Source organism: Syngnathus floridae, chromosome 11 (genome assembly GCF_059516105.1).
Source record: "Syngnathus floridae isolate MCC-2025c chromosome 11, RoL_Sflo_1.0, whole genome shotgun sequence".
NCBI lineage: Eukaryota > Metazoa > Chordata > Actinopteri > Syngnathiformes > Syngnathidae > Syngnathus > Syngnathus floridae.
Window position 1 is genome coordinate 2,954,276 of NC_142423.1, and position 14,399 is coordinate 2,968,674.

A 14,399-nucleotide genomic window follows, 5' to 3' on the forward strand; every position below is an offset into this window, starting at 1 on the left:
CCAATTCCTGAAAACATGTTCTGTTGTTTTGTTTACTTCGAATTTCTCATGAGGGCTTGACACTAACATGCACTATTGTGGATTAGTTTCTGCTCGCAAACAGATTTCTCTCTTTTTCTTTCATTTTTATCTGTCAAAATTGTTTCTGTCCTGCGGTGTAAATTCAACAGTCTAGCAAATTTCTTCATACAGAAAGTTAAGCCAATCTTCATCATTTTAACACATATGCACACACATGCACAGCTCTCGCGTGCGGAAGGTAGGTCCCAGCACCAATGGTTTGCCACAGGCTGGCCATTTCCTGTGGTCGATCATGAGCTGGTCCCTCCCATGCACACGAGGACAGCACATTCTAATTGATTTGCATATTTTAACTTTAGTGTAACACAATTTGATCTCTAGTCATTTGTAATTTGCCACCTCAAAAATATTATTATTATTATTATTATTATTAAACTCCTCTTGCCCCTCGCTTGAGCCGCGGCTTGAGCTGCGGCCTTGCACCTGCTCACAGGGGCCTTATTGTGTCCTGGTCTGACAAACACTTGTGACCTCATCAGTTTTCATTTTTCTAGCTTTTGTCTCTTGGATTTGTTCTCTTCTTTCTTGTGAAGCTTTCAACCACACTGTAGCACTTCTGCCACTTCAGCATGTATTGCATACAATTAAGAAATCTACGTGCCATGAACTTCTCATCTCAAAGAAGAGCAGAGCAAGAGATTTACCGTTCTTATTTCCCATCTTAATTTCAGTAGTTTAAGGTTTTACAATTTTTTTCAATTTTTTTTTTTCTTTGAGGATCCTCAATGCAGGTTTAAATTGACCTTTCAACAGATTACTAGCCTGTTGGATTGCCGTGGATCAACGCTAGAACTGCTTTTTAGTCAATTTATCCTACCAGTCACACACTCAATCACACAAACCGTTCTTATTTCCCATCTTAATTTCAGTAGTTTAAGGTTTTACAATTTTTTTCAAATTTTTTTTTTTCTTTGAGGATCCTCAATGCAGGTTTAAATTGACCTTTCAACAGATTACTAGCCTGTTGGATTGCCGTGGATCAACGCTAGAACTGCTTTTTAGTCAATTTATCCTACCAGTCACACACTCAATCACACAAACTCCAGCGCTTTTTTTTTTTAGGCCTCATAGCTCGGACAAACCAAAGCCGTATCTCATAGCTCGGACAAACCAAAGCCGTATCTCATGGCTCGGACAAACCAAAGCCGTATCCAGCGCTTTTTTTTTTTAGGCCTATCCAGGGATGGGTGTAAAACCCTCCCAAACAGCTTTGGAAAAACGGACAAAAGAAAAAATCTACGCCCTTCTTCAATTAAGAAAAAGAAGCTCTGTTTTTCTTAGCCCGTTTCTTCCACTGGGACTTGAACCCAAGCTGTTCTTTGGCTTGGAAAAACATACAAAGAAAAATCTACGGCCTTCTTTGATTAACAAAAAAAGAAGCTCCGTGTTTCTTAGCACGTTCCTTCCACTGGGACTCTAACCCAAGCCAGATCCCTCAGCTCGGAAGAACAGACAGAGAAAAGTCTACGCACCTCTTCGATGAACAAAAAAGAAGCTCTGCTTTTCTTAGCCTGTTCATTCCACTGGGACTTGAACCCAAGCTGGCTCTCGTGCACCTCTACATTTTACGCGTTTCACAACAACACAATCACACAACTTCAGGCCTTTAACTTACTTGTCCCCTGGTTCGTTGCACTGCCGGGTCCCGTCAATCCACCTCTGTCAGACGAAGGCAAACCTAAGATGCTGGCCCAGCGAAGAATTCTCTTCCCAGGACTTTCTCCTCCAGGTCCTCCTAATGGACGCTGGCTTGTCGACAATGCAGCACGTCCTTCTTCGTCAGACAGATAGCGGGTATGAGGGATCCCGGGTTTCGGCACCAAAATGTTAGAGATTTGCTCACTCCAACTTATTTTGCAAGAACCACACGAGAGACAAGCAAGTCCTTTTAGACACCTGCAGGTGGAGAGCTCACACGTTGAAGGAGTGAAGTCTGAAACTCTCCCAACTGCAAGGATATATTTATTAAGAGAAAGAGTGGGGGCAAGAGTAGACTGAATAGGAAGCCCTTGTGCTCTAGTCAAAACATATCAGGGGGTGTTTTACGACCTTGTGTAGAATGGGACAAGTTATCTTATTCATTACCGGTTGCATTCCAACATAATCATACGATAAGGATACTCTGTAAAACCCTAACACGCACCATCCACGGGCATGGAACAGAATAGTCCTGGCGTGCGTAAGCCAGCCAGGCAGCGGCTGAGCGACGTCTTCATCATTGTCAGTGTTGTGGAGCTGCTGCTAGGACTCCATTTCATGGCTGGCTTGATACACGTGTGACCTTGGCTACAGGGGTGCCAAAAAGGCCCGCGTGCGTGCACTCTCGCACCAAGTCAGGCACTATGTCATCACTCCCCCTCCCAAAAAAAAAAAACCAAGCATTACAACTAATGACGCCGCATCGGTTCATAGCCAGGAGCAAAGTGTTCTACCGGTTGCCATGTAGAGCCTCAATCAAGCGCTGCTCCTCTTTGGCCGGACGGAGCAGCCCAGCAGGCTCCTTTTTTGCGTATGTGATGGCGACGGTAGCAAATAGCGTGCCATTCGGTCCTTGAACAGCCAGCTGCTTCAGCCTAATAGTGCACCATTACACTTGACAGTGAAAAGTTGCAGTGAAATAGTGCACCATGCCGTTAACCAGTGAAAGTTGTGTAGCATTCAGTTAAAGCGTATCAGGAGTCGATTTGGGCGACATTTGCACTTTTGTGGTAAAAGACAAACCCCGTAATTCAGCTGTCAGTTTGTCTCGACACCCCCCTGGAAAGAGCCAGAAGTGACCCAAAATGGAAGAGTTTTCAGGCAGTCTGGGCGATAGACACGCAAACCAAAATGTCAAACTGCCTTCAGGGACTGAATTTGGGAGGGATGCGCTCTGCTTGACCGCCGTCTACGTGTAGCCGAGGCCCATTGTTGTCGTCGTTACGGTAACCCCCATGCCATCTTGTCTTTGCCGACCCGCTCGACAGACGGCAGCCAGCCGTCACTTGCCCAGCAGTCGCTCGCCCAGCCCTCGCTGACGCTGCAGAGCTTCCCGTACGGCAGCCGCGAGTCGGTGAACCTCGCCTACCAAACCGGTACGTTGCCCAGGACAAAGTGGCAAGCGTCTTTTGGGTATGTGGGAGAAAACCACCAGTGGCCAGGTACTCCGGGTGAGGACGGACCTTTTCATCAACTGAAAAATTGGAAAAATCCTATTTGTTTTATTGCTGCAAATCTATCACTTGATAGACAAGAATCATTCCTGATTGGCCAATGAAACCTTTCATTTCAGTCCAGTAAATAACGAGGTCATTTTGCTTTCATTTGTACGCTGAATTGTAAAGCAAATCTGTAAAGCAAGGTTCCATTCTGTTGAAGGTGCTAACGATTTGGAATCGATACAAAAAAAAAAAACGCCCTCAGTACATTTACATTGACATCACTATCATGAACTTAAATAAAAGAACAAGGGTGCCAAAAGAGCAACACTGACAGTTGGCTCCAGTGGGACTTGTGATCAGTGTCTTCATGCCAACACGTTTGTGCAGGTCAGTTCCAGGCGGGCCAGTTCCAGCCGGCCATCCGCGTGGCCGACCTCCTCCAACACATCACGCAGATGAAATGTGGCCAAGGCTATGGCTTCAAGGAGGAATACGAGGTCAAGCACACGCACACGCTTCATGATCACTGTCAATAGTATCGCAAATGCTCAATTATGGCAAAATGAATGGCGTTTCTCCAAGTATGTTTTTTGAAAGAAAGAAAATGCCAATCAAAGAGTTTGAAGCAAAAAAGATGAGTCGATTTTTTTCCCCCGAAACGTGTCATGTTTTGTGGCTTATTTGTTTTTTACCTTTTCTGACTGGCCCATGTTTTCAGGCTCTGGCGGAGGGACAGACGGCGCCCTGGGAGACGGCCAAAAAAGACGACAATCGCAACAAGAATCGCTATGGCAACATCATCGCTTGTGAGTACTGCCACTTTTTGTTTTTCCACTTCTGATTCTTGTTGTTACCTTCAACTTGCTCTGTTGCCTTTGTGTTGTGAAGCTGTCGAGGAGGCTCACTTGGTTGTGCTATTTAAAGGCGCCCAACTTCCGCCCTCAAAGACCATCTGGTTTGGCATTTGAATCATTGAGCCACTTTGACCAATTCATTGGAAGACGAGAGAGCTTTTGCTGTCGGCTGTTGCGTGAATGAAAAAAGCTGCCGTGGTGCAAACCCCTCAGGTGTTCATTACGAGGCGCCCTTAAGTGCCATTGACTGCGGCTTGACTGACAAAAACCAACCGTTTGTAAAAGAAGCAAAATAGCAACTCGCCAGGCCCCAAATGCATTTTTCTCGCTTTTCCCCAAAAGTGCTCGGGTGCTTGGTACGTTGACGGTGTCTGATGAGCGTTCAAGAGTCTGTCACAAATGACTCAAGTAGCCACCCCCCCAAAAAATAATCAGCCCCTCGGATGGCGTGTGACATTTGCTGTCATGAACAGACGTGTCTCAAGCAGACATGGTCCTAAAGACAAAATTGTTCATTCCACCGTGACTTTTTATGGTTTTGTCCCGTAAAACCCGTCACCTCCATACGTGGGCCATTTTGGCTCAACGCGGCGGACCTTTTGGCACATTGAAATTTGGTAGACGTGTGGACGGAGCCTCTGCAACATGTCTTGGCAAGCTGTGCCTGACAAACATCAGCCGCGTACCGTTGTACTCGAAAGTGGTCGGACCAACACCAGGCGGAAGGAGTCTTCATGATGCCGTAGCGTTGCCGAGGCTGGACACATATGTGTCAACATTCCCAAGTGCTCTGGCACATCGGCTGGAGGGAGCTGTGGACTTAATAGGCTATTACACACTCTAATACCCTCCACCACAAACACACATACAAACATACAGCCTGTCATAGGCGATGTGGTCCATACGTCACACAAACAGGTTTGCACGCACACGCACTCAGCACAGCAGTCAGTCTATTAAAGTTGCTAACGCCTCCAGCTTGGCGGCAAGTTTAGCGATTAGCGAGCTCCATGACGGATGCGAGCGGAGCGGATGAGGTGTGTGCACGTGTTAGTGTGAATGTTGAAGATTTGGGCAGAGGAGGCAATAAATCAAGAGTCTTGTTCAGCACTCGCAAGCCATCAACATCTGCACTTGACACATTAGCTTGGCAAAGACCTGCCGCTAGCCGGACCACGGCACTCACTCGCGCAACCTCTTGGTCTTTGAACATTATTTATTGTTGATTTTGCATTTCCAGTTAGCTCCTCAGCCAGCATAATTGCAGTGCACGACACATCCGTGTCTCTTATTTTCACTACACAAAAAAAAACAATCTTCTGTCCGGCGGCTGCCCCATGGACCGGGGTCAGCTTTCTTTTTTATCCTGAATGTTTTAAAAAAAAAAAAAAAAAGGATGTGCGGAGGAGGTTGACCACATCCAGAGGAAAGCGAGTCTTGGCAGAAGAATCACACTTGTTAATGACCAACTTACTAACAGTTGCCCTCCAACTTGACAGCTCACTCACAAATAGTAGGCATTCTCTACTTGGCCATCCGTGCTCCCGCTTCGCTGGAACGCAATACAATCGTCAGCGGCATTGGACGACATTGGATGACATTGGATGCCATCGTGCATTTTGCTAGTTTTGCTCACATGCGGCCAAGCTGCATTTGCGAAAGGGAGCGGTGCAGATGCAGCGCGCTGTTGGTGGGCGTGACTTGAGGCCTGTTGTGTTTGTTTGCTTGTCCGTGGTGCCATCTGACCCCTCAGACGATCACACACGAGTGCGACTGCAGCCGCTGGACGGGGAGCCCCTCTCCGACTACATCAACGCCAACTTCATTGACGTGAGTTCAAGTTCACCAACTTGCTTTGACTTGGCGGCATGAAATTTGCCCCCTAAAACATTTTTGAATTGGCTATTGATGCACGAATACAATCTTGACTCTTGAAGATGGGATGTCAATAATTTGGATAGGAAATGTAGACGCAGAAAGCATGTGAGCTTTTCCAAATGACAAGCATTCGTTTCAATCTGGATCTTGTTGAACTCGCTCTGCACAGCACAGGCAAGAAAACGTGTCGAGCTCTTGTTAATTGGTAACACTCATCGCCGGCCGTGAAATCTTTTGTTATTCATCAAACTGAGCCATACGTACTTCGACTAATAAGTTGAAATGATAGATTTGGAAAAACTGGAACTCCGGAATATGGAATGTTTTTTCATGTTGTATGATTATTATCTTTGTATTTGTGGTGATGAATATGATTTTGAATTATTTTCAAGCGTTTGTGTTATGTGTCCCTCAGGGCTACCACCGGCCCAGACATTACATCGCCACACAAGGTAACGCAGCGCAAATGACGCCGCCATGCGTGTGCACATACTGTACATGCTCACTCATCAGGGTCCTTTTGGCAGGATGCAATTACCTCAACCTCCAAAATTTAAGTCGTCCGATCACAGACGGAAAAAAATGCTCTGGACAAATTTAAGAGCCCATTACCTGAAAGCCTCCAACCTGCTCTCAGCTACTGCATCTTTTAGCGTGTACTGCGTGTGTGTGTGTGTGTGTGTGCGTGCGTGTGTGTGTGTGTGTGTGTGTGTGTGTGTGTGTGTGTGTGCGTGTGTGCGTGTGTGTGCGCGTGCGTGCGTGTGTGTGCGCGTGCGTGCGTGTGCGTGCGTGCGTGTGTGTGTGTGTGTGAGACATGTTCACAGGAGTGTTTCATGTGTGCATATGTACTTGGTTTGTGTGCGCGCTAGGGCCCATGCAGGAGACAGTGAGGGATTTCTGGAGGATGGTGTGGCAGGAGAACTCGGCCTCCATCGTCATGGTGACCAACCTGGTGGAGGTGGGCAGGGTGAGTTGCAAAGGTGTGCTGACAGTAATGCTAATGCCAGCATAACCGACGTCGCCCCTGCAGTCATAAAATGAAAGCACAGCACAAAGTTGTATTTGAATGTTAATTTTATTTACTTATGTTTTTTTAAGCATCCTACCAGCTGGCTTGGTACCCTAATTTGAAAACCCAACTCTGTAAATTTGAAGCCAAAGCCTGCCGTGCAACATGACCTTGAGACCGTAAACCTCTGTCGAAACCCTCATTTAAAAGCCTTTGCATGAAAGCCTCATTTCAAGCCCAAACTTTGCACGGAGAGCTGGAAGTCCGGAAAAGCCTCATTTGAATCCAAGTCTGGTCTTGAAACTCGGATTAGAATTCTAAACTTCTGGCTCTTTTCGGGAGCCCCACCTCTTGTGTGACAGGTTCATTGGAATCCGGGCTGACCTCTGGTGTGTGTGTGTGTCTTTAGGTCAAGTGCGTCCGCTACTGGCCCGACGAGACGGAAGTTTACGGCGACGTCAAAGTCACGCTGGTGGAGACGGACCCACTCGCCGAGTACGTCGTCCGCACCTTCACCGTGCAGAAGGTGAGCGGGGCCGAGACCAGAATCCGATTGCGATGCACTCGCCGAAGCCATCGGTGTCCTTTCTTTGCTTCCGCTCGACAATTTCAAGAAGGTTCCCAAATGTGATAGAATTAATGAACATTGTTTGATGTGCATTTTGCCGCCAACAAGGTTTCAACGTTTTTTAGCTAGTTTGGTATTGCTGGACCCGGCGTTTGCGCATTTTAACCCCGGCTCACGTGTGACCGTACCGGCCGTGGCCACGGCCGCCCTTGTTGTGCTTTTCATAGAAGATCAACAACCGGCACTTTTGACATTTCAGTTCAAAGGAACAGATGTCCTTTTCTGGAGTTTCTTGGGTACTCTGGGGAAAAAAAGCTTTATGCTTGTGGAACTGTTTGATCATCTATGAGATGGCGATATATGAATGATGGTACCTCGGCACACCACACCATAGACACACAGCTAACCTAGAAAGCTACGCTGTGCTAGCAAGCGAAATAATGTGTGTATGTGTGTGTCTGTGTGTGTGCGTGCGCATATATGAACACACTATAAAAACACAGGAACATCTTTGCAAATGATGAGGATGGATGGACGGATGGATAGATACGTAGATATTTGGTCAGTTTGTTACCTAATTACGGAAAAGGGTATATAAACCATACAGAATTTTAGCTACGTTTTTTTCGGTCACTGAGTCCAGTCCATGTTGTCCATTTTAGTTTGCGTGATGGTGTTTCTTTTTTCTCTGAGGTGGTGCGTCTTTCCTTTCTATTGCTTGGGCGACATCATTGCCCTTGTCATCCTCTTCGTGGCCTGCCCTTCCCATAGATTTGTGAGGAGTGTTGGAGAGGAAGAGCTCGTTGCCATTATTTCTTTTCTTCCCCCCCCGATGGATCCATACCACTGCGCACCTCCCTCCTCAATAATTCACCAGGATCGATTCTACCCGCAGAGCCGCAGACTGTGCGGCTCCTCAAATGAGAGGCTTTGGTCCTTCTCACTTCAGAGTGTGTCAGGTCATTCGAGCTGCCGTCCGTTGTCAGCCCCGTTGTGAGCATACAGGGACGACCAGGCGCACCCCCGCAGAGGACAAACGCAAGGTTACAAGCAGTACGATGAAAATCTTGAAGCACATTCATACGCCAAAGAACACCACTTGGCCAATGTGGCTCCAAGACTCTGTTGCTTGAGCCACGTTTGGGCTTTGACAAGCGTTTGCGATCGGAGCTTTCCACGCAGCGTGTCCTTCAAAGGCGGCAGATGTGTTTGAAAAACAAAAAAACTTGTGGAGCGACACGTTAATATTTGGTACAACAGTGGTAATTTTCATAAGCACTGTAACGAAGCATAAGTAAGTAGCATGTCCGCCTCACAGTTAGGAGGGTGCGGGTTCGATTCCACCTCCGGCCCTCCCTGTGTGGAGTTTGCATGTTCTCCCCGGGCCCGTGTGGGTTTTCTCCGGGCACTCCGGTTTCCTCCCACATTCCAAAAACATGCTTGGTAGGCCGATTGAAGACTCCAAATTGTCCCTAGGTGTGAGTGTGAGTGCGATTGGTTGTCTGTCTCTGTGTGCCCTGCGATTGGCTGGCAACCAGTTCAGGGTGTCCCCCGCCTACTGCCCGATGACGGCTGGGATAGGCTCCAGCACGCCCGCAACCCCCGTGGGGACTAAGCGGTTCAGAAAATGGATGGATGGATGTAACGAAGCGCGTCGCAGATGCGCAGCCACAAAAGAAGCTAACCCCACAGCGGTGAGCAAAGGAGGAGTTGCCCTTGTCTCTAATTTGTCTGTTTTTTTCTTGCAGAAGGGTCACCATGAGCTCCGAGAGCTGCGGCAGTTCCACTTCACCAGCTGGCCAGACCACGGCGTCCCTTGCTATGCCACCGGGATGTTGGGCTTCATACGGCAGGTCAAGTTCCTCAACCCGCCAGACGCCGGGCCCATCGTGGCTCACTGCAGGTACGTCAACGTGCGGGACAGCCATAGCCACAGCACAGGGGAAAATTGTACAGAGCCAACACAGAATTCAGCACAAAAGCAAATGCTGAGCGGACACTGAAGCATTTTCACAGTCTCAGACTAAAACCTGAGTCTTAAGAAAGGAGTTTTGCCGGGGTCCCTGCACGCGTGCCTTTTGTGTGAGGCGGTTATCTCTGACGTATCTCTGATGCCATCAATCATCAAGACGATGGTATGATGAAATAGTTCAATAAAAGCAAATCATTCCTAGCTTGGGATTCTGCCTTTTGTAGCGGAGAAAACAAAAAATTTCGTCGCAGTCTTGTCACGAGTGAGTGTGCAAAGCGCAAGCACGCTTGCTGTAAAAACGCAGTCTGAGACCAAAACTTGTCTTGAAAAACAGGCACGAGAGGATCGCACATCCTGTCAAAGTGTATGCCGAGCGTCACACTGGCCAAACGTGGAAGAGGGTTAGGTTGCATTCCTCACCAGCTTCCTTCAAACGTCATCTGTGGTAAATTGGGGATCATTGTGAGTGTTGAGAAAAGTCATTTGGGATGCCGCTGTGTACAATCGCTCTCCACACTTTTTCAGCCCTTGACAACGTACCAATTGCTCACTTTTTCCATCTTTTTGTTTTTACCATGCGCACGCACACACACACTCGCACACAAAGTGTTGCTGAGTCGACATTAATCACTCGGGTGACAGGTGATCTGGAGAGGCTCTCCCTCCCTCCACCCACCTATCTCTCCTCTGTCTCGTGGGGGCCGTCTCATCCATCCATCCATCCATCCATCCATCCATCCATCCATCCATCCATCCATCCATCCATCCATCCATCCATCCATCCATCCATCCATCCATCCATCCATCCATCCATCCATCCATCCATCCATCCATCCATCCATCCATCCATCCATCCATCCATCCATCCATCCATCCATCCATCCATCCATCCCTCTCACATGTGCCACCTAAACATGAGGGGTGCGACGCTAGGCAGCAAAACATTGAAACGTTGGGCATGGGATAAGCCGCCCCAATGTATTTTGCTGCTTTATTTGACACGGCTGCTGCATTTGGGGGCCACCATGTATGTGCGAGCTGGCACTGAAAAGCACTCCTCCGATGGCTCTTGTGCCCAAGTTGGCACTGACTGGAGGCGGCCACACTTGTCAGAGCCATTCACATCAGTTAGGCTTAAGTGTACTTAGGCAGAAGTGAGGAACATGTCCTTATTTAACGTTTCAAACTAAAGTCAGCTCTTCAACTGAGGCTTAGGGATTCGAAGTTAAACTCGACGTTGGATTTTGTAGCAGGCTTTAAAACGAGGCAGAAGGTTAAAATTAGCGTTTCCAACTAGGCATTAGCATTTATGTAACGTGTGGCTAAACTATCCACTGCATGCGCGCGCGCCTCAACAACCATCTGCGGCCACTTCCCAGAAGGAGAATCCAACTTTGTTGCACTTTTTGTAGTACCTTCCTCGACAATCACGCAAAGACTAAATTGAATGGATGAGTAGCATTTGATCCAAGTGGATAGATGAGTAGCCTTTCAATTCATTTCACTTGTTGATTTGAAAACTCACCAAAACATGTTTTCAACAACAGCTCCATGGGTTGTTTGTGGCAAAACAACTCAGTCAACTTGAGCTGAGCTCCTGGGTCACTCCAAACTGGCTTGCTTTCAAGCCAGCATTTTGAAGGCCGTAACATTAAAGTCCCTTTTTTATTGCTAACCTGAATCATTTGTCTTTTCCTTTTCACCATGCTCGATCATATTCTTCATGCATTAATCCAGTTGACCTCATTCCCAACAAAGCAACACAAAGATCCCCAAACGCCAGCTGAAAACACAGCCTTCACGTTGTACAAGGTGGTTGAAGTAAATATTTTAGCAGCAAGACAAAGCAGTAAGTCGAGCGCTCCAAACGTGTTGGGATACAAAGTCAAGAAATAAAAGAGTCACTCAGAACGGACTAAAGTCAGCACAGTGCAGCAACTGATAGCGATTTGTGTCTGTTGCTGCCGGCAGCGCGGGCGCGGGCCGGACCGGCTGCTTCGTGGCTGTGGACATCATGCTGGACATGGCCGAGAACGAGGGCGTGGTGGACGTCTTCAACTGCATCCGCGAGCTCAGGTCGCAAAGGGTCAACATGGTGCAGACGCAGGTGAGGACCGCAAACGGACGCTCACAACAGACTCCTTTGATCTTCTCCAAACCTTTTGCGGGCGACAGATGCCACACGTTGCCACGTGAGTTCAATACTGTTCCAAACCTTTGACTTCTCCTTCAGAACATAAGACAGCGAGGCGCACCAGCCGGCCAGCTGCGTATCGTTGAGTGACAAATAGTGTGGGCAGGCGGGCGGCCATGTTAAGCGAGTGGTGTCAGTGTGGAGGCTGGTGGATGCTTCTTTTTGGTGGAACAGTGGCTGCTGTATAGGCACGCGTGCGTGTGGCAATGGGCACAAGCGAAACGCTTTTGATACATCTCTCGACCGCCAGGCCCGCGATCAACATTCAGCGCAGCATAGTTACGACGCGTGCGGCCAAGTGGGCGGAGAGGGCGTCGACATTAGCATGCGGCGTGCTGGCCCCTGCACAAAGAGCGCGTTTGATCCCGGGCACGCCTCCATTTTCAGCTGCCGGCCAACGATGACTCGCAAAAAAATCCCTGGTGACGCTTTGGATCGGAAGGGGCCAAATGAACCAAAATTGGCCCCCGCCTCAGAGTAGACGTGGCTTCATGAGGTTTTCGGCGATGACGTGTCGGCCAAATTTCACATGACCAAGTCTGACCCTTTTCAGTGGGCTGCATTTTGAATTTGAGAGCCGCTAAGACCTGAGCGCCACAATTCTCCTATTCTTGTGTGTGTGAGTGCGTTTGTGTGTGTGTGTGTGTGTGTGTGTGTGTGTGTGTGTGTGTGTGTGTGTGTGTGTGTGTGTGTGTGTGTCAAAAGTCAAGTCAAAGTCAAAGTCTGCTTTATTGTCAATTTCTTCACATGCCAAGACACACAAAGAGATCGAAATTACTATCCCACGGTGACAAGACAGTTCACAATGTACATACAAGTAAACAACACAAGAAAAATAAAACAAGAAGGCACAATCAATGAATAAATAAGAGTGATGAATAAATAATAAATAAACAAATAACACAATAAATAAGTACAGGACGCTACGCAGAAGGGGGAAGAGAGTTCAGGATCCTAACAGCCTGGAGAATGAAGCTGTTGGTGAGTCTGGCGGTTCAGGAGCGCAGACTCCCGTACCTCTTCCCAGAGGGCAGAAGATCAAACAAAGAGTGAGCGGGGTGACTCACATCACTCACAATCGTGGCCGCCTTGCGGGCAAGATGGGAGGCGTAAATGCCCTTCAGGGAGGGGAGTGAAGCACTAATAATCTTACCAGCCGTGTTCACTATGCGCTGCAGGGCCTTCATGTTGTATTCAGTGCAGCTACCACCCCAGACAGCGATACAACTGGAGAGGACGCTCTCAATGGTGCCACGGTAGAATGTAGTCATGACGGCCGGAGAAGCACTTGCTCGCCTGAGTTTCCGCAGGACGTACAGGCGGCGCTGAGCTTTCTTCGCCAGTGACCCAGTGTTGGCAGACCAGGAGAGGTCCTCACTGATGTGCACCCCCAGGAATTTGGTGCTGCTCACCCTCTCCACCACAGCACCGTTGATGGTCAGCGGCAGGTGTTGGGTGTGACCCTTCCGGAAGTCAACAACAATTTCCTTGGTCTTGTTGACATTCAGCAGGAGGTTGTTGTCCCTGCACCATGCGGTCAGAAGGTCAACCTCCAACTTGTACTGAGTCTCGTCGCCCTTGGTGATGAGACCAACCAGAGTCGTGTCTTCAGCAAACTTCACTATGCGGTTGTCGCTGCAGGACGCAGTGCAGTCATGCGTCAGCAGGGTGAAGAGAAGCGGACTGAGCACGCAGCCTTGGGGGGCCCCGTGCTCAACGTGATGCTGGCGGAGATTTTGTCGCCAACACGTACCACCTGAGGCCTCTGACAGAGGAAGTCCAGTAGCCAGTTGCAGAGGTAGGTACTGAGGCCCAGCTTGTGTTGTGTTTTTGAGTTTTTGTGGCACAATAGTGTTGAACTGAAGTCCACAAACAGCAATCTCACATACGAGTCCCTACTCTCCAGGTGGGAGAGGGCCGAGTGGAGGGCAGAGCAGATGGCATCCTCAGAGGACTGTTTGGCCCGGTACGCAAACTGGAAGGGGTCTAAGGTGGGGGGGGAGAATGGATCTGATGTGCTCCAAGACAAGCCGCTCAAAGCACTTCATGATGATGGGCGTCAGTGCCACGGGGCGGTAATCATTGAAGCAGGATGGAGCAGGCTTCTTCGGCACAAGTAGGATGGTGGCAGCCTTAAAACACGAAGGGACGATGGCCTGCTGCAGGGAAATGTTAAAGATGTCCGTGAAGACACCCGCCAGCTCCCCAGCGCAGTCCTTCAGCGCTCGACCTGGGATGTTGTCAGGGCCCGCCGCCTTACGGGTGTTGATAGCGGCAAGCGCCCTCCTCACGCTGTCGGCAGAGAGGCACAGGGGCTGCTCGTGTGGAGGGGGAGTGGTCTTCAGCGGGCAAGTGCTGTTCTGAGCGTCGAAGCGAGCATAGAAGCGGTTAAGATCGTTGAGCAGACGGACGTCGCCCTCACAGCTCTGCGGCGTGGGCTTCTAGTCCATGATGGTCTGAATGCCCTGCCAAAGGCTCCATGCGTCCCTGCTGTCCTTGAAGTGGGCGGTAATCTTGCAAGAGAACGCCCTTTTCGCTTCCTTGATGCCCCGGGACAGGTCGGCCCTCGCTGCCCTCAAGCCAGCCTCATCCCCCGCTCTGAAGGCTTCGTCCCTGGCCCTCAGCAGCCTGAGGACAGCCCCCGTCAGCCATGGCTTCCAGTTAGCCCGAGTGACGATGGACTTCGAGTGAGTCACATCATCA

At 49.0% G+C, this 14,399-nt stretch overlaps 1 protein-coding gene and 1 long non-coding RNA gene across 18 annotated transcripts in view; one reads left to right on the forward strand and one right to left on the reverse strand.

Moving 5' to 3' along the window:
* LOC148390313 (uncharacterized) overlaps positions 1-14,399 on the reverse strand; it is a 139,312-nt gene that overhangs the window by 86,585 nt on the left and 38,328 nt on the right. The gene's annotated exons all lie outside the window — the stretch shown is intronic.
* ptprt (protein tyrosine phosphatase receptor type T) overlaps positions 1-14,399 on the forward strand; it is a 109,301-nt gene that overhangs the window by 77,077 nt on the left and 17,825 nt on the right. For 13 of the 17 annotated variants that reach the window (XM_088390555.1, XM_088390557.1, XM_088390556.1 and 10 more), the window contains 9 exons: positions 3,048-3,155; positions 3,609-3,718; positions 3,940-4,027; positions 5,820-5,905; positions 6,369-6,405; positions 6,823-6,920; positions 7,372-7,488; positions 9,279-9,433; positions 11,474-11,609. In XM_088390555.1, the coding sequence (XP_088246681.1) occupies positions 3,048-3,155; positions 3,609-3,718; positions 3,940-4,027; positions 5,820-5,905; positions 6,369-6,405; positions 6,823-6,920; positions 7,372-7,488; positions 9,279-9,433; positions 11,474-11,609 (935 nt within the window). The remainder of the gene's footprint in view (positions 1-3,047; positions 3,156-3,608; positions 3,719-3,939; positions 4,028-5,819; positions 5,906-6,368; positions 6,406-6,822; positions 6,921-7,371; positions 7,489-9,278; positions 9,434-11,473; positions 11,610-14,399) is intronic. The other 4 variants (XM_088390571.1, XM_088390563.1, XM_088390564.1 and 1 more) reach the window with 1 other exon arrangement.